Below are 25,179 nucleotides of genomic sequence, written 5' to 3' on the forward strand. Positions count from 1 at the left end.
CTCCTTAAAGCTCATTTGTGTCTTACCTGTGAAACGTTGAAACTTAATTATTAGTAAATAGTTTATTGTTTTAATAATAATAAAAAAATAGTAGGAGACTGGGAGCGTGGTTAAGGTGTTGACATTTTAGGTGTGACTGCGTATAGGGCATAGATAAGCACTGAGATTTGTATAATTTAATAACAAGTGTGAGAACAGTCGGATCGATTATTTATTTATTTAATTTTATTTTTTGTAAGGGCCAGTAAAGTACTTTAAAGATAGGGTGTATATAAAGTTTGAAAAGCCAAAGAGATCTACATCACAAGCAATGGAGCGCATGTCAAAAATGCCTAGCTCTTGTGGTGAAGCTAAAGAAGAAAAGAGCTTTGAATCAACCTGCAAGCATGAGAATCAAGAGGCTAGACAGGTATGGTAAACCCTTCATTCATTTCTTCTTGTGAATTCTGGATTCGGGTTTTCTTCTTACTTTTAAATTCTTGAGGTTTTTCTTGGGATCAATATCATAGAAAGTATTGGTATTGTTTGAAAATCTGAATTCTCACAGATAATGAGTTTCCTCTCTCTCTCTCTCTCTCTCTCTCTCTCTCTCTCTATATATATATATATATATATATATTTGAAGGGTGTCTTGACTTCATATAACAATGGTTCTTTTCATGCATATTTGATTGAATTATGAGTTTTTTGTCCTAAAATTTTCTACTTTCTTTAACTTCAATGAATTTAAAGAACCTTGGTTTTTTTTTTTTGGTTTATGAAGTTTATAATATGCTTTATTTTATTACAAATTTTGGGAGATCATAAAAATAGCAAGAATTATTTATGAAATCTTCTTATTGTAATTTTAGGGTAAAAGTAGAAGAGAAATATTGCTGGAGATGGGTAGCTTGAACCGATCTTCACCACAATACATGGCCTCGGGAAATGTTAAAAAGGTACATATATATACGGTATAAGTTTTTAGTACTAGTATATGAAACATGCATGTTCGTTGAAACTAGTTTTGTAGTTAATGGTTAATCTTCCACTGTCATTTGATGCCTTCTCTCTCTCTCACTCTGAAGAATTTTACACCTCTTTTGTTAAACATATGAAACTCTATGCGTGTACTGATGTGTGTGGGAGAGATATTTTATTAAGAAAAATTGCACCTCCCTTGTAAAGCTTATGAGGGAAAGTAATAGTCAATGGACATGATATGGAAATGAACAGATCTAATTAGTCAAAATCCATGCAAGCGAGCTATATATGGCTGAAAAGTCATAATTATATGCTTAGTTGTTCAATGAACGATTGAATAGGGTTTGCGACTAGTTCAATGAATATGCACCTTTTTCCTCTTAATTTACAAAACATGATACTGAATTTCTGCATTACTGTACTTCATCTTTATGCCGGGATCCAAGTAATTACTACTTTTAAAGCCATGAATTTCTAATACATGATCTCAAAAAAATTATTGAACAAAAACACTAGAAGAACATATATCATATATGTATTTGTTATCCAATTGAATTTACTACTTTTAAATCCATGAAGATTTGCTCTTAAAAAAATACTGAATGAAACCATATATCATATATGTATGTTGATGGTTAGGGCTCATTTTCGGCTTTTGTTACATGAACGTGCTTTTTTTTTATATCCCTTTATTTCCAAGTTTAAATTGTCTATTAGTTTCTTTTTTATTACATAATCTATTGTTTTGGTTGAAACCTTAGATTTTAAATTAAGCCTTAGATTTTAAAATTTTTTAGTTGAAACTCTGAATTTTTAAATGGTTTCAGTACATCCCATCAAAGAATCATTGTTATAGATAAATGGAAAGAAAAATAAAATAAATTATACACATAAGACTTACCTAGCTAGACTCTAGTTGCCTTGTCAAATGAAAATGATAGCATATTCATTTAATTATATTTATCGGTTAAGAAAGTCATTATGTATGCTCCTTTTAAGTGACAGAATACTACATGCAACTCAAATGAAAATTATTTTGGTATCTAAATTAGTTCTACGTGCAATTTATGTGAATTTATGTTACTTTTTTAATAAATAGTAATTTGCTAAAATAGTGAATTAATCAACAATATAAAATGTTTATAGTTTAGTTGAATTTAAAAAATAATAATGATATATAAAGGAAAATTATTTTGTTTACAATTTTGTTTATAACCCTTTCTTTTTTTTAAAAAAAATTCTGTAAGTGAACAAAAGGTGGGTGAATTCTAAATTCTAAGAACTTTCATGACTAATTGTTTCCATCATCTAGGAGAATGAACTTAAATCTGCCAAAGCCGAAATGGGTGAGTTGAAAGAAGAAAATGAAAGATTAAAAATGATGTTACAGCAAATTGAGAAGGATTACCAGTCTCTTCAGCTGCGTTTCTTTGACATCTTTAAACAAGAAACTCCCAACAACTTTACTGAGTCATCAACTCCCTCACATGATGAAACTGAAGAACCTGAACTAGTGTCTCTTTGCCTTGGAAGAAGTCCAACTGAGTCTAAGAAAGAAGAGAAAGCTAGCAACCCTATCAAAATTAGTACCAAAGATGAGGAATGGAAGGCTAGCCTTTCACTTGGATGGGACTCTAATAAGTTTCAACTATCTACAGAGATTGTTTCTAATCCAAGCCCGGAGACAAGTTTGGAAGAAACTAAGCAAGCAGAAGCTGGAGAGACATGGCCACCAAGTAAGACTCTAAAGACAATGAGAAATGGAGATGATGAAGTTTCACAGCAAACACATGTGAAAAGAGCTAGGGTTTCTGTGAGAGCTAGATGTGACACTCCAACGGTTAGTACTAATCCATGTAGTTCTTTTTTTCTTTTACTTTTTCATTTAGGACTTACTAAACCTTGAGCGATTAATAATTTAATGTATAAGTGAGGAAGATCGTGTTAATTCAAATTGATAAAACGAAAAAATGTAAAAGAATACCTAAAATAACATTAGTAGAAGTAGTAAAAAAACATATTATTTAAGGAGGTAATTGAGAATATGATATCAAATATAACAGAATGATAGAAAAGAATATATTTGACCGACCTTGATTAGTCTATTAATAATTCATTGCAAACCTTAAAATTTTGGGACTAAAACTGAAGTATTGGTTAATAAATCATAGGGTGCTTTCTTTTGATTACTTTGATAAATTAGTTGTAATAGCATGTAATACAATAATACATGTCTTTCCAACAGTTGAATGATGGATGCCAATGGAGGAAATATGGGCAGAAAATTGCCAAAGGAAACCCATGCCCACGAGCTTACTATCGTTGTACAGTTGCACCAGATTGTCCAGTAAGAAAACAGGTATTGCTATCTTGTTTACAAAAGCTCCTTTTGTTTATAAGTTGATATTGAGGCCTTATTGCATAGGAATGGTAGTCCAAATGTTTTCTATGATTCTTGAAAGGGTTTAACACTTCTTTACATGATTACAGGTGCAAAGATGTGCTGAGGATACTTCCATCTTGATCACCACCTATGAAGGAAATCACAACCACCCACTTCCAGTTACTGCCACTGCCATGGCTTCCACCACTTCTGCTGCTGCTTCGATGCTTTTGTCTAGCTCTTCAATGTCTAAACCAGGCCTTGGCTCTACAGCTTCCATAGCAGCTGCTCCTGTACCTAATGGATTACATTTTAATCCCCTGGATAATTCAAGAGAAAAACAATTTTACTTGCCAAACTCTTCCTCACCCCTTTTCCCAACAGTCACTCTAGACCTCACTACCTCTCCACCCTCTTCATCCACTCCTTTTAATAGATTATCTTCAAGCTTTGCTTCAAACCCAAGATTTCCTTCAACAAGTCTAAGCTTCTCACCCTCACAATCCAACATTCTACCAACAGCTTGGGGCAATGGATACCCTAGTTTTAACTCAGTACCCTACAACAAAACCCACACTGGGGGGTCCTTAAATATGGGGAAACAATCCCAAGAGCAGCAGCTTTCCTACCAATCTTATTTGGAGAAGTACCACCAGGCTTCTTCTCAAGAGACTTTAACAGATAGCCTAGCCAAGGCAATTGCATCGGACGCAAGTTTCCGATCCGTGATTGCTGCCACAATTTCATCAATGGTAGGAGGTCGACCAACCCCAAGTAGTAACCAAGGTGGAGGGGAAAGATTAGGCCAAAACATGAAGTGGGGTGAGCCAATTCAGGCTGTTTCTACTGATTCATTGAACCAAAACGGAAAAGCATGTGCATCAAGCTTCTTTAACAGATTGGCTTCATCCCCTTCCCAGACATCAGGCTTGATGCTTCTGCAGCCTCTGTTGCCATTATCCATCTCGAAGAGTACTCCTACATCTACCTCTGCCATTGGGGATCAAATCAATTGAATGGTCTCTCACATATCACCTTGGATGTTACAATGGTTGAAGCATCCTTTTTCTCTTCGATGCCTTGCAAACAGGCGTTATTTTGCATATTTTCTATACGTGAACCTGGTAATATGGGACAAGCCAACATTGCCCCAAGATCGTGACAGTAAAAGTCATCCTTTGAGCATATGTTTTCTTTTGTTTTTACTTTTTTTTTTCAATATCAAGTAAATGTAAGTCTGAACAGATCAGGTTTTGAGCCATCCATACCACAGTGTAGAGCAACAAGTCAAGAGATAAAGCCCGCACAAATGAGATATGAAAAAGAAAACCTTAGCTTTTATTATTTCTGCAATGACCTGAAACAAAAGAATTTATTTCTTTTATATCATCCATCTATGCTTAGCTATCAATTAAGCTTTAAAAAACAGTGACTGCAAGCTTATTAAGTAATCTAATAACACATAACGTCAATTACAAAGATACATCCCCATCCCCATCCCCATCCCCTAGAAACAAAGAAACAAAAGGGAAATCAATAAGTTTTAATACTCACCAAATAACCCCAAAACATGGTAATTTTACTCGCATCTCTAAATTTAGATGTTACAAAACAATTGTGCTATTGTAAGGAGAAAATATCATTGATGGTTGCACGTGTAGTTTTTTCTTCTCTGCATATCTTTGACATCTCATCTCATAAGAAGGCTGCATATAGTAACAGTGCACTTCATTTGCTCCTTCCTCATTTTACCTTTTCCAACAGCCTCTCCATTATAGAACTTTGCAAGATCACTCTCACATCCAAAAACCTAACAACAAGCACATAAGGGCTTTGCCACTAAGTGATATTGAAGAATGATTGTTAATAATGGACTTGCAACCTGTTTTCAATAATGAATTAATGATATTCTGCCCCTTAGGCTACTCCCCCCTTTTTTTTTTTTCTTTTTTTCTTTTTATGAAACCTTATGCTACTATTTTTTTGTTGATATTTCACTTTCATTAACCAGTCTAATTATTAACCATTATCTGAGGTTACTTTAGATGGGAATTTTATTTGAAATAATATATTGTCACAGTTTGTAATGACATGAGTATTCATATGGGTGCCTTTTAAACAGATTGAGCAAACTGTTGTTTCAGAAAGTAAGACTTTTCTCTTCTTTGGAAAAGGGGGGGGGGGGGGGGGGGTTTGTGGTTTGTGTGGGTGGGAATTGGTTTGGAAACCCACTTCAAGCCAACAACTTATTAGAACTGCAACTTTTTATGTCCACTTCAACTTAAGTACAAGTCAAACTCCCACCCCCATTGCATATTACAATCTTAACCTGGATATGCACAATGCCTTAGCTGCATTGATAATATAATTAACCCGAAATGAGTTTAAATGACAGAAACAATAAGGGCTGAACTGACATTACCAGTCCAAATCTGGCTAATTCTTGAGGACATATCATGAAACCTTCAGTAGTTCATGAAATGCCTCCTGAGGTATATCAACAGAGCCAACTCTCTTCATTCGCTTCTTTCCTTCCTTTTGCTTCTCCAACAACTTCCTCTTTCTACTAACATCCCCACCATAACACTTTGCAAGAACATTTTTTCTCATAGCCGAAATCCTAAAACCAAATTAGATAAATTTAGGTGAAAACTGAAAGTTGAACAAGCAGTTACGCTAATTTAAGGAATGCAACTTTGCAATGAAAAGCTTCACAAAATTTCAATGACAAATGAAATCCAGAATACATCTTTGTAATGCACACATTGACAAAATTTGCCACAAATGAATACCATAAAAACGTAGTAAGGAATTGGAGTTTTTTTTTCAATGACAAATGAAATCCAGTATACATCTTTGCAACACACACATTTCCAAAATTTGTCACAAAATAAGAACTTACTAAGGAATTAGAGTTTTTTTTTTTGATAAGTGGAATTAGAGTATTACCCTGGGTCAGTAATTATGTATGAAATTTTATAATTTCACATCAATTTTTACCATAAATAAATTACCAAAAACTGACTTTCTAACCCTCAAAAATATTTACAGAACTTACGTCTCCCTTGCAATGACCTTTGATCCAATTGCAGCTTGTATTGTTATCTCAAACATTTGCCTGCTCAAAATCAGAAGATATGTGGCTACTGTTGAATAAACAAAAAAAGAAAAGAAAATACAAAATAATAATGCTTAACTACTAACAGACAGACCTGTCTATGAATTGCTTCAGTTTCTCCACCAGTTCACGACCAACACGTTGTGCCTTCAAGTTATGAACAATAGTTGCCATTGCATCAACTGGCTGTCCATTCAAGAGGACATCAAGCTTCACCAGATCAGATTGTTGATATCTGTCAATGACATCCATAAAGTGCATCAGACAATGGGGAATTATATTGGACCCTAAATTTACCGAAAAAGCTTAGAGAAATGGCCATCTAGAAGACCTAGCTACTTGTGACATCGACTCCTCATGGGCTATAATGAAATTTTATTTAATAAAATATGTACAGACACTTATGCTTTGTGATTTGGTTCACTAAGAAACATAAGCTCACTATTAATGGCATCAGATAGTGATTGCTGTGCCAAACAGTACAGCCCATACTAGTTATTATGAAAATTATAACATATTCCAAAATCACTGCTCCGCACTTTTTATGGGAGAGCATTAGCATATTACCCCTATTGGTGGTGCCATTGTTTAATATCTAAGGTGAGGCTGTGTGGGTGCACATACAGGTGAAGAGAGAGAGAGAGAGAATCAAAACTTACTCAGCATCCTCATAATCAAATGATGCATATCCCGATGTTATACTTTTCAGTTCATTGTAGAAGTCAACAACAATCTCTCTCAAAGGTAAGCGATACTTCATAAATACCCGCTGACTGCATGTATTGAAGCCATATCAACATTTCAAACATGAATGAGTTCATCTAAGGTTACTTAGAACAAGCTAAGAAATAATCATTTAAAAATGGCTAAAGTACATTTAGTCCCTCTACATATTACTGTGAATTTGGCCCTCAAGTTTCAATTTCAGCAATTAACAACCTAAAATTTGGTTTTCCTGTCCTGTTCTCCATTCCATCAAAACCTGTCAACGTTGGACCATTAAGTGCATGAAACAATGCCATTTTTTGCATGTCTTTAAACTATTATAAATTTATTATAATAATTTTATAGAGGGCCAAATGTGCTCCCTTTTAAATTGACATCATATTTGTTTTTATTTTTATTTGTATTTTTATAAGTACATCGTATTTGGGTTATTATCCAGTAAAACAAATTCATACCAAAGATTGTGGGGCTGAAAAGAAGAATTCCTCTATAGGTCCTTCAGCACCTTGCCTCCCACCCCCATCATTACCAAAATCACCCACGCCCCATTGACACGGTCACACACCAAGCCACCACCGTTGGACCACATAACCAATGCCATCAACGTCAAGCTCACATAACTATAAATCATCAACCTGGACCCAATCCTTATTCTTTCCTTCAACATTCTCCAATAAATTTATGTTGATCAGCCTTGTTCATGGCGGGATTTGATGGTTTGGGAAAAAAACTTTTCCAATTGGTAGTAAGGATGTGCTGTTGGTGATGTTTAAGGGGTGCAGGTTTGGTGTTTGGCCATGGGTGAGTTAGCGATGACTGTGGGGGTCCGAGTATCACTGGCATTGATCTGGAAAAATGGGTGTCATTCTTTGATGAATATAGTCCATGGAGTAAGGTGACCAGCAGATGAACGGGGTTTTGAAACTCACTTTGGAATTCTTATAAGTTTTTGTAAAGGTTATGGGGTTTTTGTGCTGGTGATCAGTGGATAAAGGTTTGGGTATTTGGGGTTGAGGCTGTAATTTTTCTAGCCATGGTGGCTGCACATGGCATTTGGTGGTGATGTGGATTCAACCCATAGTTTTTGGGGTTTTTTTTTTTTGAATATTTTATTTCCTTCTATCATGGTACTATAGGTTGTGGGTTTCCAGATGTGTCAGCCAGTGGTGTGGGTTTGGGTTATGGCCTTTGGGTTTTTCTTTTCTTTCTTTCTTTTTTTCTTTAAATGTTTTCTGCTACTGTAGTTGCTTTGGATGTAGTTTTTATTATTATTATGGATGCAATTTAGTGAAGGTGTGAATAAGGGTTGTGGCTGTTTGGATTATACTTTTTGCTGCAATGATGCCATGGAATGTGGTCTTCTAGCTGCACATGGGTGGCATTTAGTGGTGGAGTGGAATTGGATTGTGATTGTAGGTTTTTTTTTTCCTTGCACAAAATCCTTCCTTACCCTCTGGAATGACATTGTTCCACGAGTTCACATGGTCATGCAAAGGTTAGCCATATATTTGTTTCATAATTCATTAAAAATTAAAAATTAGCAAAAACAAAATGGAATTATGCACTAAGCAGATGGAGCTTGATAGAAGGGCCAATTCATGGCAAACTCAAAGTTCAGGCTGTTAATTACTTAAATTGATATTTGACAGATCAATTTGATAGCAACATAAAAGCTAGACAAACTAAAATGTATTTTAACCATTAAAAAACAACATTATTGCTTAATATAAACATATGTGCAAAAAGCATACAATTTCCTGTCTATATATAAAACCCAATTCACTAAAATTCCAGGATAAGAAGAAAATGAGGGAACATAGCTCAATAAAATATTTAAGGTAAGACCACGGAATATTAGGTGCATAAGAATATATTGTAATTACACATTCTGATAAGTGATAACCCATACATATACTGAACAAAGGAGGACAATTAGAACATAATTTAAGACTAGTTCTGGCTCGAACTTTACCTATCAATGAATGAGTATTCCAACTGCTGTCCTCTCCGCTCAGAGCATAGGGTAATAACAGGTCCCACATACCTTCAATGGGTGACAAATAAAGAACAGATAAACATATGGTTCACCTGATGCCAAAAAATAACTATGACAAGGGAATATGAGAGCTTACTCACTAGGAATGATAATTGTAGCTAATACTGTAGGTTCCCAACAAGCTGTAACACGTTGCTTGGGATTTGAGGGCAATGCAGCAGGATTCTGTACTTGAACTTTGCTAGAAATGGGACAAACATAAACTTTTTGGTAAAGCATATGGGAAACGCTATCTCATTGACACAAGATTAGAATATATACCTTCCATCAGAGTACTCAAAAATATAGGGAACAGTTGGAACAGTAGAAATAACATGAGCTCCATACTCCTGTTATTGCATAAACAGACATGAGTTCTCAATATTTAGAGGCCAAAAGAATGTGGGTAACATTAAGCAGATTATATCTCAAAATTATGATTTATAACCAAACCAAATTAAATAATGTGAGCCCTGTTGCCCCTAAATCATACTTAAGATATATCACAGACACAAGATGGATGTGTTCAATTAAAAAGAGATTCCTGGTATCATATAATTTCCTTATTTATTGCCATATCAACTCTAAATGCCACTTTTTGATATTATGCCCCATAGCAATCATTATCTGCAAAGAGAATAACTCTTTTAAACATCCCAACATAACTTTTTGGCTTCAAATAACAAGATACAAAAGAAAGATCACCTGTTCAAGACGCTGATGGAAAACATCCATGTGAAGTAAGCCTAAGAAACCACACCTGTGGGTAGAACACAAGCAGCACATAAAAGAATTACTATATATGAAGAGGCTCAAATTAAAAGTTAGAAGAAGCAAAGTTCCTCATTTAAGTAGGATCTGAAACAAGTCATTCACTAGTTGATGCCACACCTAAAACCCAGACCTAGTGCGGTGCTACTCTCTTTAGTAACAGAGACACTAGCATCATTGCATGTCAGTCTCTCTATTGCATGATTAAGTGCTTCAAAATCAGATCCATCAGCTGGATAAACTCCAGAGAAGACCATATGTTTTGCAGGCTTGAATCCTACATTTTGGCAATTTACAAAAGGCATCAGAACCTGGGAAATCTAAATGCAAATTACAGCCAAAATATCTGTTTACTTTACAACTACCCACTACAAATTCATAGTGAAAATAATAATAATAATAATAAAAATAGTAATAAAGAAATAAATATCTACCAAATTATTCATAATCCCTATCAAGCTTATCAATTTGCCAATCAAGTTCACAGATTCAATTCCCTAAATGTCAAGAGGTATGAGTGAATGTTGATAAGAAAAGAGTGCAAGGGTATAACCAACAAATATATAATCCCAAGACATAGTGTGCATTTGGATACTGCTTATTTTGTTGAAAATTGAAAACTGAAAACAATTTTTTTTTTTTTAAATCCAGTTACTGTTCACTATTGTTTAGAACTATTCATGTCCCATGAACATTGCAAGAGGCGCTGAGTTGGAAAAAAAAAGAAGGCAAAAACGCAAATGCAGCAAACGCAACCTAGATCCAAATGGAGCTATAATCACCTTCAGTATCGATGGTTATGCTTGTAAACTGCTAATATATTTGCAAGTTTATCTAAGATTTAAAGTTTTTATTATATAGCAATACCGTTTTAACAGCAGCTAGTTTTGTAGTTGCAGGAATGCATTTATAATGCAATATATAAGAGATTTGTCACTTGCAAGGCCAACAATCTCTCATAGTTGACATGCTGAAACATTATGTAGTCATCCAGCTAAAATTATATAACCTTTTCGTTGTCAGTCATTATTTTTCTCAACTTTTGTCTATAGCTTCCTTTGTCATGCTACCTATTATAAGCAAATAAGAAACCAGCACGTGGCATCATATAGATAAAGATATAATCCTCAGCTTAGATTGCCTGTTTATGTAGCTTATGAAGCTCAAAAACCCCTGAAATAAATTCATATATCATATATAGTTGTTAGCCACACATGATCCACATGTTAATTAACAGTTTCTTTTTTTATCCCAATTATTTTAGGATGCATCTAAGTTTATTCTCAAATAGCACAATATTTGACTCTTTTACCTTTGCTTTAACATGAGATTTTTTTACAATAATATCTAGAAAAGGTCAAATAATGATCACACTAGAAGGTGTAAGTGAATTTCCAACAAAATGTTTGATAAGTACAGTAATTAATTAAAAAGAGGGTGCAACCCCTGAATTTTTTTAAAAAAATTGTGAGTATATAGCACTTTCATCATCTTCTCCTGTTGAAGTGAATTACCAAAATACCACCACTTGGCTGGGAATCTGATGCTAAACTCAACTTAATTCTTAATTTGCCAGCCTAGTTGCAAATAGCAACAATAAATCCATGAAACAGGAGGTTGCAGAAATTTCTATTTTATTTAGGTTGCAGTGTCAAACCCCCCAATCCCCCCCCCCTTAACACGCATATACACAATAATAAAAATAATAAAAAACCTAAAGTGGGAGAAAATAACTACAGAAATATATGTACGTACCTGGAAGGGGCTCTACAGTACTTCGGTTATGAGAAAGTGTGTCTCCAACACGAGCCTCTTTGGTTGAACGCATGCCACTCACAACATATCCCACTTGTCCAGAATGTAGGACTCCAGTAGGGGTGAGTTCAGGATGCATAATCCCAACATCTAAAACATCATAAGCTTGGCCAGTCGCTGCAGATGAAATCTTATCCCCCTTACGTAGCACACCATCAACAACTGCAACATGGCATATTACTCCTTTGTATTCATCATAATATGAATCCAATAGAAGCATACGCAAAGGTGAACCACTCTTCCCAGGAGGAGGAGGAATGCGCTCTATCACTGCAGGAAGGACTTGCTCCAGACCCTGCCCTGTTTTGGCTGATGTTAAAAGAGCATCACTAGGGTCAAGATCGAACATTGATTTTAGTTGAGCTTTGACACGATCAGGATCAGCAGTTGGCTGGTCAATCTTATTTATGACAGGTATTATTGTCAGGTTAGATTCAAAAGCAAGATAAAAGTTCGCAACAGTTTGTGCTTGAACACCTTGGGCAGCGTCAACAACCAAAAGAGCACCCTGGCAAGCTGCTAGGGATCGTGATACTTCATAACTGAAATCCACATGACCAGGTGTGTCAATCAGGTTTAGTAGAAAACTTGGCTGATCTTGTACATCACTTATGTCAGTACCATGAAAATTGTGCTTGTGGAACATGGTTGCTGTCTGAGCCTTTACTGTAATTCCCCTCTCTCTTTCTACCTATTACAATTTCATCAAATAAGTGGCATATAGAATAAAAATCAAGTAAAAGTGTAAAACATCATTTAATGCAATACAATAACCAAATGTGGAATAACAAAAGTCTTTTTGCCATCATTTTCTCAAGCTTACACACTCCCCAAGACACCTGATATTTTTGTTAGATAGAAATTTGGCACAAGCAACTTAAGAAACTCAGGATTTCCCCATTTTCTTATGTTGTAATATTATACCATGCCAGCATTAAATTCTTTTGTCTGGGTAAGAAATTTTCATTATCCTCACTAGCTAAAAAATGAACAAGAGACTCAAACCACCCTCATTACGCAAAGAAAACCTATAATAAACTTCCTCTTTCCATTTCTATTCTATAAGCAAGCAAACATAAACTTCACTCAGAAACAAACCCATCAAAAGCACCAGTGCACCACAAACTTGAAAGCAATGCAAATTCCATAGAGCATCCAATTCATGTTTCTTCCTAAACAACTAAGCAAACTTGAACTACATTGAATGGCAAACCTATCAAATACATCATAAACTTGAAAGCAATGCTAACTCCATAGAATACCCAATTCATATCTCTTCCTAAATAACTAAGCCAACATAAACTTCACTATTCACTCAGAAAAAACCCCATCAAAAAGCACCATAAACTTGAAAGCACTACAAATTCCATAGGATAACCAATTTGTGTTTCTTCCTAAACAACTAAGCCAACTCTTTTCTTTTCTTTTCTTTTTCTCGTTCTAACCAACTATGAAGACTCCAACTTCACTGGGAAACAAACTCATTAAAAGCACCAAAAACTCAAAAGCAACAAAAATACCGAATCCATTTTTCTTCCTTAACAACTTAGCAAACTCTTTTCTTTTCTCTTTTATCATTCTAATCAACTAAGAAGACATGAACTTCACTAGGAAAAAAACTCATCAAAACCACCACAAACTCAAAAGCAATACAAATTTCCATAGAATACCCAATTCATGTTTCTTCCTAAACAACTAAGCAAACTCTTGTTTTTTTTTTTTTTTCTTTTCTTTTTTATAATTCTAACCAACTAAGAAGAGTCTATAACTTCACTCAGAAACAAACTCATCAAAAGCAATACAAATTCCATAGAATACCCAATTCATGTCTCTCCCTAAACAATTTAGCAAGCATATACTTCACTCTTCACTCAGAAACAAACCCATGAAAAGCATCATACACTCAAAAGCAATCTAAATTCCATATAATACCCAATTCATGTCTCTTCCTAGACAACTCAGCAAACATAAACTTCACTCATCACTTTGAAACAAGCCCACTTGAAAGCAATACAAATTCCATTGAATACACAATTCATGTTTTTCCTAAACAACAAGAAAAACAATTCTTTTAAAAGTGCTGCTATACCTGCAACTTGTCAAGGTACTGAGGCTGACCATGGCCTCTCTTAATGGTCCCAGTGAGCTCCAAAAGCCTGTCAGCAAGCGTAGACTTGCCATGATCAACATGAGCAATAATGGAAAAATTCCTGATCCTTTCTGTAGGGTACTGGCTCAAATCTAAGCAATTTTCTTTGCTGTTTTGGCGAGAATGAGAGCAAAAGCCATTGCTCAAACCAAAATGGTCGACGTTGTTGTTGTTAAGTCTTGTGTATAGTGGGTTGGCTTTGAATGTAGAGGGAAATGGGTGTGTGAGAGAGAAGTATTTGAGTGATTTTAGGGTCTTTGAAGCTCTGCACAGATAACCCATTTGGGGGTTTGGAAGAGCGAGAGACGCAGAGACTGCTGAAGACGAAGCTTAATTCATAGCGTTGCACTGGAACGGCGTCGTTTATGATGGGCTGCAAATTTGTTAGGCTACAATTTGGGCTGGTAGATAGTTTTCACTTGGCCCAAAGAAAAGTTTGGGTTAAGCTAACTTTTTCCTTTTTGTAACGGGTTGTAAATTTCATTATTTTGGAGTTTATATATTTATATATATAATTCAATAGTCAAGAAGATTTGAACTGTAAATTTTTTTGTTGGAAATATTAAAAAATGGTAATTGAATTACAAAAATCTTATTGGAATTCAAATTAAACTTTCTTGGAAGGGGGTTGGAAGAGGAAAGAAAACCTACAAAACTAATAGTATGGGTTAATCTCATATACTTTTTTTAATATGTTTTTTTAACTGAATATTTTTTTTAATATGTTAATTGAAAGTAAGTAAGAGTAACATTACAAAATCAAGAATTACCAAATCTAGTTGTGCATTCATCTCTACCCAATGGGCAAAATAAATGTTCAATCCACTAAAAACATAGACCTTTATTTGGGGGGAGGGGGGATTGCAAAAGCAAGAGACATGCATATGGGCAATGGGTTGATTTTATATATAAAAAAAAATTATAATTAAGGATAATTATATCCAAAAAGAGGGGAAGGATTCAAATCTATCTCCACCTTCTTAGCAAAAGAACCAATTAGGAAGAGAATAGATAATTATAGGCTTATCTCAATTATAATAAGTAATCCAATTTGCTAAGTCATGGGCAAAAGAAGTTTATAAACAAAGCAAAAGTCTCAACTATTATTGCTTTTGTAAATCTCATATCTTTAGTAACCATGCCTTGGGCCAACAAGACTTAGGTTTTGGGTTTGAGTTCTCTTAATCCCCACCAGTGAGTATGTTAGACTTGTTACTTGTTAGTGTCAATCTCCCTTTGTGCTGTTTTGGGTGTGTAAGAGTTGCCATCCTCCTCCTCCTCTCCTACACAGAGAGAGAGAGAGAGAGAGAGAGAGAGAGCATGGAGTAATGACTAATGAGCAAAAATCACTTCACTAGTGTCATTTCTACACAACAGTCACCATGGGACATATTTGGTCTGACTGGTATATTAAAATTAATCTTTACTCACCATAAGCCTCAGCGTGACAAAGTACAATCTCACCCTATCATCATCACTTTGATTTCCATGTTGGTCTCTCATCTCCTTGATTTTGATGTTGGTCTTTGCTGTAGCCCTGGACACAACACGGTGGCACATACAACACTTAATTAATACAACAATGTGTAACTAGAAAATACTAGGAATATAGAAAATATTCATTTATAAGTTTAATACTGCTGATTGAGATGCAATGAATTTAGAATATTTGCAATGGCTAATATTTGCTTTTATCATATAATGAGTTATAAGAAATTAGCAATTATGAAAATATATTTAAAAGAAAAAAAAACAATTTTTAGAAAATTGTAAAAGTTTCATTGGAGCATATACTTGGTTCGATAATAATTTTGGTAAGAAAATTTGGATGAGTTGCAAGTCGACTAGAAGCAGTTATAAACAAACTTGAAGTTGATTTGATTAAAAATAATTAAAAATAAGTTTCAGTGAATTAAAAATGTGTTTTAGAAATAGTTATAAATTGGAGTGACTCTTGCACAAAATTAGAGTATGTAAAATATAATTAGAATGACAGTTTAATACAAAAATTAAAATATAAATATAATCATATTTGGATAATTTACTGAGCTTTCACTTCAATTAATAATACAAATAGATAATTATGCTTCTTTGGCAATTAGACTGTGAGTATGTGTTAGTGCATCTTCCTTTATTATCTTTTCACCGGTCAAGTTCCAATCTTAATCAATTTGTAATCATTCTAATCAATTTGTAATGTGTCGGTAGCCGATAGCCAAAAATCTAAAGTTGCCTTTTTCTTTAGGAAGGTCCTGTGATCTTAACCCTTTATTTAATAAACAAAGAAACAAATAAAAAAATGTCACTCTTAATTCACGAGGAAGAAGTTTAAATTTTCTGAAAAATGAGTTGGATGTTGATGTTATTTTAGTCGGCAAATCCAAAATTCCAATATGAAGTCCTTGTTGTATAATAAATTCAGTTGTCGGGACAGCATAAAATGATGGCGTCCCACTTGTCTGTTGCAATAAACCCAGCTCATCTATTTAGATAAATCTTTTTGCATGAAGATAACCCTATCTTTCACTCAATTACGACTCCCTGTTTTTTTTTTTTTTAGTGAATTTTGACTCTTTGCTCAAAGAAAAATAAAAAATTGGTTTCAAATATAGGCCAATATTAATTGAAGTTTTTTTAGTATACTTTTCCACTGTCAGCTAAAAAAACTGATGTTTACTTTTCCTGAATTATATACCAGAGCGGCTTAATGTAAGTATAGATTTAATAATAAAAAAAGGCCCACCAATTGAATTTGTTAGGACTTCGAACCTAAATAGAAATGGGACAAGTAGTAACAATTTGAGAACATACAGGATTTGTAATTTATTCCACTCTCTTTTTTCTTCTCTCTCACCTTTAAAACATTAATGGATATAATAAATGTGTGAACTATGAAGTAACTTTCTTCAAAGAAAGTCATTTATTTTTATGTACAATTTCTGAGAGAAAAGTAAGAATTTAGGTGTAAACAAAAGCAGCAAAATAAAATCGTGGGGCTATGACCTATGGTCACTCTGAAATCTGAACGCAATTGACCTGTCACCTGACCTCCAATAACCATTTCCTTTCAGCAATTTCTCTTCAATTTTTTTTTTCTTTTCAAAAAAAAAAAAAGTATTTAAAATTGTTATTATTATTTTGATAATTTTTATTCCTTTGTGCAATGTTAAAATATTTGAGTCCTCATTGCTTTATTTCCCACCCAAAAAAAGAAAGAAACAAAACCACTTTAAGAGAGAGTGAGTGAGTGAGACTGAGAGAGAGAGAGAGGGGTTGAAGTTGAAGGGCTCCAATCCATTATACTACTCCTATCAAGTAAGTCTTCCTGAAATTTTGTTTCTTTGTTTTTGTTTGTTTAAAAGTTCAAATCTTTATGCTGTGTCAACAAAAAAGAAGAAGAAGGTCAAACTCAAATTTGTAGTACATACAAACTTTGATTTCTCGGCATAAACATCTCTTGAACTATTTCATACGCCTAGCTATCACCATTCTCTGTTTCTCAGGTATGTCTCAGATCTGAGCCACTTTTCTCAAACCCACTTTCATTTCTCTCTCTTTCTCTCTCTACTCTAAATGTTGGGTTTTTATTTTTTTATTTTTTAGTTGTTGTTATTTTGTTTGGTGTATTATATATTTTTGTTTAACTGAGTGTTCATGTATGTGGGTATGTTTTACTTTGTGCAGATCTTCTATTGTTTCAGTGTTTCTGTGTGTTTATTCTATTTACATAAGTTTCATATGAGAGCTTGGTCTTTGGGCAGTTGTGGATTTTCGTGTTGTTTCTGTATTGGTTTGTGGGCACTGTGTTTCCTTTTGCTTATTGTAGCGGGTCTGTGGTGTCTATGAGGCTGTGTCTGATTTAGAATATTGGGTTTTGTGCAAAATGGTGAATTCGGGTGCATTGAGAATGAATGAAGGAACCAAGTTTTTTTGCATTTATGCTTTATTATAATTTGCTTTTAAGTGTTTAGTTTACTGGAATGTTTACTTTTTTTAATGGAAATACAATTAAAATTGTGGTTGCATCTTTGTTTTGAAATTTGAATTTCTATGCTGGGCGCTCTGATTGTGAGCTAGAGGAATTTATGTGAGTTTGTCTTGTGGTCAAGAGTATATGATAGCTGCATGATCACTGCTTAATTTATCTTTTAATTCATGATGATATGACATGGACAACAACCAAGTGCATGAATTCTTTTGGGGTATTTGGAGAGTGGGAGGGGGGGGGGGGGATGGGCAGGGTTTCAGTAGCTGTGTATAGAAATCTTGGTAATTTTTGCATGGTAGTACAGAGAGAATTTTTTTAGTTTGGATGGCCTAAGTGCTTTTAGCGTGCAACAAAGAAATTGCTGTTTATTTCTGTTTGAATGATATTTTGATTCTATGTTATTTATAAGGACTTAGAGTGAGGTTATGTGGGCTCAAAAAAATTGGTTCAGATTGAAATTGGGGATCATGACTCAATCTTTTTAATCTTTGGTGTTCTTTAATTTCTTTTTTTGGTTCATTGTAAAACTTATCTCATGTTACTTTTCAGCTTATATATATATATATATATATATATATATATATATGTATTTTGAGCTTTAACTTGTTAAACCATGCAGGGTTAGGAAAATAGGTTCAATTTATTTGGTATAAGCCATCTTGCAATGGGAAAGTCTCCAGGAAAGTGGATAAAGACCATACTTTTTGGGAAGAAACCATCCAAATCTAGCTTTCTAAAGGTTCTTAGCTTTCAGTTTTCCATTGCTGTTCACAGTTGTGATCTGACTCTCTCTCTCTGAATCCATGCATGTGTACATGATTTGATTTATCATGTTGGTTTACTGGTAAAAAGGGAGCATGTGGAGCATCATAATTATTTGAATGACAGATTATTACATATTGTTTGTACTTGTACTATTCCCTTTTCTTGAGATATTGATATCATCTTGTCATGTCAGAATACCATACTATCTAAATATCTCATGCCTCTAATGATTTATGCTCCAATAAGTTATGTAAAAGGCATAATTATATAATGTGGCTTATAGCCCATCTGGAGGTTCAATTGGCTGATTATCTATGTTTTGCAACTTAGCCTGTTCCTGATTGTTGGATCAAAGGGTACAAGTTTATGTGATTGTGAGTTTAGCGTTATGTCTAGATATTATGTATCATATATCTAATTCATGTTATGCTTGAAATTTCAGTACATAATATGTTTTCACATATCTTTTGTCAATTGATGATTAGAAGATATAGCTTTACCATTTTGTCTGTTGCTTGTTACTTGCTTACTGCTTATATATAGTGGTAATTATGCTCATGCTTTCAATTTGGTTTTTGATATACTCTGAGCAATGTTTGACTTGGGCCTGCACTGATTTGTGAATCTCATCTCATGTGAAGAAATCTACAACCAATAAAGAGGCAACCATTGCCTGTAAGGCTGTGTCTGGTGATTTGTCAGCGAATCCTTCTGTAGTTTCAGATGTGGCACTTCATACCTTGAACAGAATTGAAGAAAACTCAGAAATTGGAGTAACTGCCAACCTACCACATGATGCAGTTGTCTCAATGCCTGTAAAGCAAGGTGCACATACAGAAGGAACCATGGGTTTGGATTCAGCTGACAGTGCTGAGATTACTAGGCAAGAACAAGCTGCTACAAAGGCACAGGCAGCTTTTAAAGGCTATTTGGTAACTTTTCTTGCATGAAATAAATAGACATGTCATAATGGTTAATTACATGAACCAGAAATTGGAAGCTAATTCTGTGATCCTTTCTAGCATGTCTCTCTGGTTCTCTAATGCATTGTATGCCACATCTTCTAGATACATGCATACCCTTATGACAATATGTTGGGGTTTTGACTACAGTCTCTTATAGTACTGTCTTATAATTGAAAGCATTTGTGGTTTTAAAGAACTCATGAAGCCATTATGAGAATAATATCTTGGTAAAACCATCTAAAAATTGATGCTATGGAGTACCAGTACATACTACGAATGATTGTTTAAGCAATTAGCATTATTAATGATAATCATAAAATGAAAATTGAGATAGAAATACATAACATGTAAAATTTTTATGGTTCATTGTTTAAGGGAAAAAAGCACTTTATGTGTTTGCACATTGATTTTTAATTTTCTAGTAAATCTTTTAGGGTTTTGGCTTGGGGGGTGGGGAAGTATAGATATTGTGGAGGTGTCTGTATTTCTATTGTATGAGGGTCTTATTTCAGTTACTGACATGTATTCAGGTGGGCTTACAAATTTTCCTCTTAATGTAAAGAAAAAGTATGTGTATGGATTCCGAAACACTATATTTAATGGGTTTTTTTTTTAATTAATTATTTATGTGATTTGCTATTAGGAAATTTTGTACTTAAATAGTTTTTGAACAAAAATTAAGTTCTCATTGGCTATTTGCGAAACACAGATTAATACGTTTTTCTTTCAAAAAGTTAAATGTACAAGGTTATCTCAATGTAATATGGGTCTAATTTTAGTATAATATCTGTGAAGGCTCGCCGGGCATTTCGTGCTCTCAAGGGCATCATAAGGCTGCAAGCACTTATTCGCGGACACTTGGTTAGGAGACAGGCCGCTGCTACTTTGCGCTGCATGCAGGGAATTGTTAAGTTACAGGCACACATTCGTGGTCGAAAAGTCAGACTTTCTGTTTGTGGGCTTGAAGTGCAGAAAGGATGCAGAGTGGTAAGTTTTCAAGTAACACCTAAATTGGTTTTATTTAATCTGTAACTGGTCTTTCTGAATATCTATATGATGTGCAAAAAAGAATCTCGTAATTTTTCTATTATACCCAATATTGGGAGTTCTTTATGCGCTGTGTTTATACAACTCAATTAAACTTAATTGGGCCTTAATCCCAAGTAAGGGTATATGAATCATTTTTTGCCGTTTAGCCCTATGTAAAACCTTGTGAGTTATGTTCATCATATAGAAGAAATTCTAAAATTACATTTCTTGGGGCCTCTGGTATATTTATGGATTACCCTTTTGCCCTAGATCCATTTTTTTTTGATAGGTAATCAAAGAAGTAATATTAATAGGAAAAGTAGTACATGATGTTCATGATGATGAACAGAAAGATACAAAGAAAGAAAACTAAGGGAAGGAAACTCTAAGGGAAAACATAAACTCTGAAAGAGACGGAGAATCCGTAAAACCCCAACAACGAGACCACTCGAAGAGGCTTCTCTGACATAACACCTTTAACTCATCCAATGTCTTCTCCATGTTCTCAAAGGAGCGACGATTTCGTTCCAACCAAATAATCCACAATAAACACCCTGGAATCAAATTCCAAATATTCGAGTTGTGCTTTCCTAACCACTGATGCCAACAAGATAACAACCCCGACACTGATCTAGGCATAACCCAGTGGATACCAAAAGCCTGAAGCATAAAAGACCATAATGTATGAGAAACAGTACAATGAAGAAGAAGATGGTCAACCGACTCCCCATCACAACAACACATACAACACCGATTTGCCAAAGGACGCCGACCCCTAATCATGAGATTATCCAAAGTGAGAATCCGACCATGAGCGGCTGTCCACAAGAAGAAAGCTACTCGCTTAGGAACCTTTGGTTTCCAAACACCCTTCCAAGGAAACAAAAAATCCGAGGAACCCCGGATTGCTTGGTAATAAGAGCGAGTGTCGAACATACCATTGCCTTTGAGCCGCCAACAAAGAAAATCCCTCCTATCCCCCCGAGGGATATGAGGTTGGATAAAGTGAAGAAGAGAAAAAGAAGCAGCAAGCTCCCAATCTTCAAAGGCTCTAAAAAACCTTAAATTCCACACTCTAGTAGAACCTCCTTCTGGAAGCCACAAAACTTCAGAAATGCAAGCATCCTTGGCAACTGAACACACATAGAGCTCAGGGTAGAGATCTTTTAGGATATAATCCCCAATCCACCAAGCATCCTTTTGCCCTAGATCCATATCCTGTTCATCTTTGAGGTATTCCCATTTATTAAGTAATTGCAGGAATGTAAACCAGCTCTGCTCAAATCTTTTAAACAATATTAATCGGGTTTGCTATTGTATCTTATATCACAGCATCAACCATTTGCTATTCTCATTTCCCTTAACAGTGCTTTCAAAATTGAACCTCAATGATTTCTAGCTGGTTTGATCTAATTGCAGATGAGTGAAATGACCTTGCTTGCTTTTTGTCTTGTTGTCCTGATTTATATACCTGCCCCAAAAAGTCCTTGATTGATGCTACTTTGAATTTTCAGATTTGAATGAATGTCATGTGTGTCACTCATCTATTCATCATCCAAATTTAATACATGCTTCCTTATAGACTTTCTATTCCTTGACTGTCAGCATTTATCTCAAGAATGTGATGTCATAATGCTTTTCAGTTCCTTTTACTTTTTCTTCTTTCTTCCTTTTCACTGTTGATGTATTGATTTACTTGGATAAGCTCATTTCTTGTTGAGCTTATTACATTTTCTAGGCAGCTCTAAATGTGGTGATATCTTGTGCATCTTATTCTGTCTTTGTAATATCTCTCTCCCTTTACCAGGATGTTACACAGGTTGAGCCAGTTGGATTACATACAACCACTAGGCCAGAAAAGCTGTCTACAAATGCTTTTATTTGTAAGGTACATAAGCATCTGGTTTTTTTAGATACATCAGAACCTTCATGGTTTGTATGATTAGCATGTCATTTGTAATTGAGAAAAAAATATGTTCTGAATTTTAGAATCATCTTCTGTATAAGATTAATCCACTGTCTAGTCAGCCTTTTCACTACAATTATGTATGCAAAAGGTAGTATAGACTATTGTATGGGTGCACTAATTGGGGAAATTAATAGCCATAGCATTGTTATCATTAAATTTCTCAATATAGAGTAACCCTTGAAACACTGTGGTTTACTTACCAGATAAGGCTCAAGCTGCAGAACTTGAGTGGCCTCTATAATCTACATTTTAATGATTCATATAAGAAAAGAAAACTATATGAAATTGAAGCAAAGTGACAAAGCAAGTAAGATATTAGGATATTATTATCCAGTCTTTTATTTTTTTTTTACAGCATGTAATATATAGAAGTTGATAACGTTCAATGTTGCTCATTGTATAGCTTCTTGCTTCATTGCCAACTGCTATGCCCTTGAGCCTCCACTATGACCCAGTTGAACCAAATTCAGCTTGGGATTGGCTAGAGCGCTGGTCATCATCTCAATTTTGGGGACCACTTTCACAGCCAAAATGTGTTCCCGATGCTAAATCTCATAGACAGCAAGACAGCATTCAAACAAGGGAAACTCAATCAAGCAGGGCAAAACGAGGTGTGCGCAAGGTTCCAACTGTAAATGTTGAAAATAATTCACTGCAGCCCACATCTGAGTGTGAAAAGCCTAGACGCTACCTCAGGAAAGCTATGACCCAGCAAGCAGAACCAGTGCAGGAACAGACTCCAGATGAACTTGAGAGGGTGAAAGGAAATTTGAGGAAAGTTGCTGTATCCAACTCAGTGGCTCCTGATCGGTCGGAAGCTATGACTGAGAAGCCAAAAATAAATATGCGAAAGGTGTCAAGCTCCACGGTATCTGATGCTCAGAAGGGTAGCAATAATTCCTCTGAAAAAGTAAATGACCCAATTGTAGTAGTTTCCAAAGACTCTAAACTGTCTGAAGTAGAATTACCTCCAAAACCATTGGCATTGGAGGCGACAGTTGATATGATCCATGATGATCACCCTGCTGGTGAGCGACTTCCTTTGGAAACTGTTGAAAAAATTGATAACATTCCAGTGGTGAATGAGGAGATAAATACAAAGGAGGATCACACTAGCAAGGAGAACCAGAAAAGCCGGAGAAGATCTTTCCCAGCAAAGCAGGAATACCCAGAGAATGTTTCACAGAATACTCCAACCCTGCCAAAGTATATGCAAGCAACTGAATCTGCCAAGGCAAAACTTAGAGCACAAGGATCCCTGAGGTTTGGTCAAGATGAAATGGAAAATGGTTTCATCAGGCGGCATTCTTTGCCAGCTTCCACTAATGGTAAATTGAGCTCAATGTCACCACGGGTGCAAAGGCTAGCTCCAGCAAATGGCAAAGGAGGGGGCAAAAGTGACAGATCACTATCATCCTTAAAAGATGGTGAGGGTAAGAACCTTGAACGGATATGCAGTTTTTATTTTATTTTTACTTTTGTTATTAGCTGGTTGTAATGCACTTGGTTTTTTTAAATACATTTTTTTTCTACACCTGTTGTATCCATCTGATATTAAGCATGTTGCTTATATCTCATCATCTTGTTTCTAAGATTGTTTCAAGGGCTGTGAGAAATTGTTTTATCTTTTCTCTTGAACTTCCAAATGTTTCTTAAGTTGGTCATGGAAGATGTAAGCCAACACAATAGCTTTCTATCAAATGCATAAAATAATGATTTCCATTCTTATGTGTACTTTCTTATTCTTGCATGTTGGCATAAAAGTCCCATTCGTTCTATTTCTGGGTCACTCAATTCGTAGTTTATATATATTAGTTTCCAAAAAATCTTCAGTTGTGTACTGTTGATGCTGTTTCTGGAATTTTGTTCCGAATGATTTTAACCGTTTGGTGGATTTAAATTTCAGATAAGGTGGCCCGGCCAGGGTGGAGAAGGTGAGTTTGGTGCTATCTGCTTTGAGAATTGAGATATTAGAAAGGTATGTGGAAAAAGAGGGGTGTGGTGTACCTGGAGTCTTAACCTTATTTCTTTGTGTTTTGTGTGTTTAATTCAATGTATAGTCATGGACTTGCACTTCAGCAGAATTGTTGGTTGAAATTTAGCATCAATGTATGCTTTATACTTTATATTTCTCTGCTCCACCATAGAATTCTCAGATGTAAGAAATCTTAACTATGCTTAACCCAGAATCTATGAAATTTAATATTTAGCTTGGTTACTTTATTATCTTTTGTTGGTTATTTGATTGACAAAGCGTGGTTTCTCTTGATATACTGCATTGGATATCAAGGAATGGATGCCATGAAATATCCTTAGTCTAAATGTTTTACCCCCAACTCCATTTTTACTGCATGCCTTGTAAAATTCTTTCTTTTTCATCGCCTGTAGAATTTATTATCCAAAAAATTCATCTTTACATAGCTTAAAGGCTGAAAAGCAAAAACACCCCTTGGAGTTTGGGTCAATTGCAAAAACACCTCTTGAAGTTTCAATTATTCCTTAT

At 34.9% G+C, this 25,179-nt stretch overlaps 3 protein-coding genes across 7 annotated transcripts; 2 read left to right on the forward strand and 1 right to left on the reverse strand.

Annotated features, from left to right (window-relative positions):
- Nucleotides 1-270: 270 nt before the first annotated feature.
- Nucleotides 271-4,601, forward strand: LOC142617529 (putative WRKY transcription factor 72). 2 transcript variants are annotated; one of them, XM_075790424.1, is made up of 5 exons: nucleotides 271-409; nucleotides 852-938; nucleotides 2,276-2,803; nucleotides 3,209-3,322; nucleotides 3,454-4,600. In XM_075790424.1, the coding sequence occupies exons 1-5, from the start codon at nucleotides 311-313 to the stop codon at nucleotides 4,360-4,362; spliced, it is 1,737 nt and encodes a 578-aa protein (XP_075646539.1). In that variant the 5' UTR covers nucleotides 271-310; the 3' UTR covers nucleotides 4,363-4,600. The 2 variants fall into 2 exon arrangements, with proteins under 2 accessions (XP_075646539.1, XP_075646548.1); XM_075790433.1 differs by lacking the exon at nucleotides 852-938 and having other exon boundaries at nucleotides 296-409; nucleotides 3,454-4,601.
- LOC142617519 (translation factor GUF1 homolog, mitochondrial) lies at nucleotides 4,583-14,328 on the reverse strand. Of its 2 annotated transcripts, XR_012840985.1 has the most exons (13): nucleotides 13,901-14,328; nucleotides 11,752-12,502; nucleotides 10,117-10,273; nucleotides 9,931-9,985; nucleotides 9,508-9,575; nucleotides 9,323-9,427; nucleotides 9,163-9,234; nucleotides 7,124-7,237; nucleotides 6,559-6,699; nucleotides 6,405-6,464; nucleotides 5,769-5,966; nucleotides 4,901-5,156; nucleotides 4,583-4,703 (listed from the first exon to the last, which is right to left on the reverse strand). XR_012840985.1 is itself a non-coding variant. In XM_075790409.1 (12 exons), the coding sequence occupies exons 1-11, from the start codon at nucleotides 14,240-14,242 to the stop codon at nucleotides 5,801-5,803; spliced, it is 2,031 nt and encodes a 676-aa protein (XP_075646524.1). In that variant the 5' UTR covers nucleotides 14,243-14,328; the 3' UTR covers nucleotides 4,759-5,156; nucleotides 5,769-5,800. The 2 variants fall into 2 exon arrangements, 1 of the variants encoding a protein (XP_075646524.1); XM_075790409.1 differs by lacking the exon at nucleotides 4,583-4,703 and having other exon boundaries at nucleotides 4,759-5,156.
- Nucleotides 14,329-17,128: 2,800 nt separating this feature from the next.
- On the forward strand, nucleotides 17,129-24,899 carry LOC142620927 (protein IQ-DOMAIN 31-like). Of its 3 annotated transcripts, none has more exons than XM_075794259.1 (7): nucleotides 17,129-17,463; nucleotides 18,568-18,687; nucleotides 19,355-19,645; nucleotides 20,474-20,665; nucleotides 22,515-22,595; nucleotides 23,080-24,103; nucleotides 24,583-24,899. In XM_075794259.1, exons 2-7 carry the CDS (start codon nucleotides 18,613-18,615, stop codon nucleotides 24,612-24,614), a joined length of 1,695 nt encoding a protein of 564 aa, XP_075650374.1. In that variant the 5' UTR covers nucleotides 17,129-17,463; nucleotides 18,568-18,612; the 3' UTR covers nucleotides 24,615-24,899. The 3 variants fall into 3 exon arrangements, with proteins under 3 accessions (XP_075650374.1, XP_075650356.1, XP_075650365.1); XM_075794241.1 differs by having other exon boundaries at nucleotides 17,154-17,463; nucleotides 23,080-24,109; XM_075794250.1 differs by having other exon boundaries at nucleotides 17,158-17,275; nucleotides 23,080-24,109.
- The last annotated feature ends 280 nt before the right edge of the window (nucleotides 24,900-25,179 follow it).

The sequence above is a fragment of the Castanea sativa genome, chromosome 1, assembly GCF_040712315.1.
Source record: "Castanea sativa cultivar Marrone di Chiusa Pesio chromosome 1, ASM4071231v1".
NCBI lineage: Eukaryota > Viridiplantae > Streptophyta > Magnoliopsida > Fagales > Fagaceae > Castanea > Castanea sativa.

Bases quoted from the DNA above. Each gene is read 5' to 3' on its own strand.
- LOC142620927 (XM_075794241.1), top strand. From the start codon at position 18,613: ATGGGAAAGTCTCCAGGAAAGTGGATAAAGACCATACTTTTTGGGAAG. The intron at 19,646-20,473 runs GTAACTTTTCTT...ATATCTGTGAAG, and splicing joins CAGCTTTTAAAGGCTATTTG to GCTCGCCGGGCATTTCGTGC. The intron at 24,110-24,582 runs GTAAGAACCTTG...TTTAAATTTCAG, and splicing joins ATCCTTAAAAGATGGTGAGG to ATAAGGTGGCCCGGCCAGGG.
- LOC142617529 (XM_075790424.1), top strand. From the start codon at position 311: ATGGAGCGCATGTCAAAAATGCCTAGCTCTTGTGGTGAAGCTAAAGAA. The intron at 939-2,275 runs GTACATATATAT...TCCATCATCTAG, and splicing joins CCTCGGGAAATGTTAAAAAG to GAGAATGAACTTAAATCTGC. The intron at 3,323-3,453 runs GTATTGCTATCT...ACATGATTACAG, and splicing joins ATTGTCCAGTAAGAAAACAG to GTGCAAAGATGTGCTGAGGA.
- LOC142617519 (XM_075790409.1), bottom strand. From the start codon at position 14,242: ATGGGTTATCTGTGCAGAGCTTCAAAGACCCTAAAATCACTCAAATAC. The intron at 12,503-13,900 runs GTATAGCAGCAC...AAATTGTAATAG, and splicing joins AGTACCTTGACAAGTTGCAG to GTAGAAAGAGAGAGGGGAAT. The intron at 5,967-6,404 runs GTAAGTTCTGTA...ATTTGGTTTTAG, and splicing joins AAGGTCATTGCAAGGGAGAC to GATTTCGGCTATGAGAAAAA.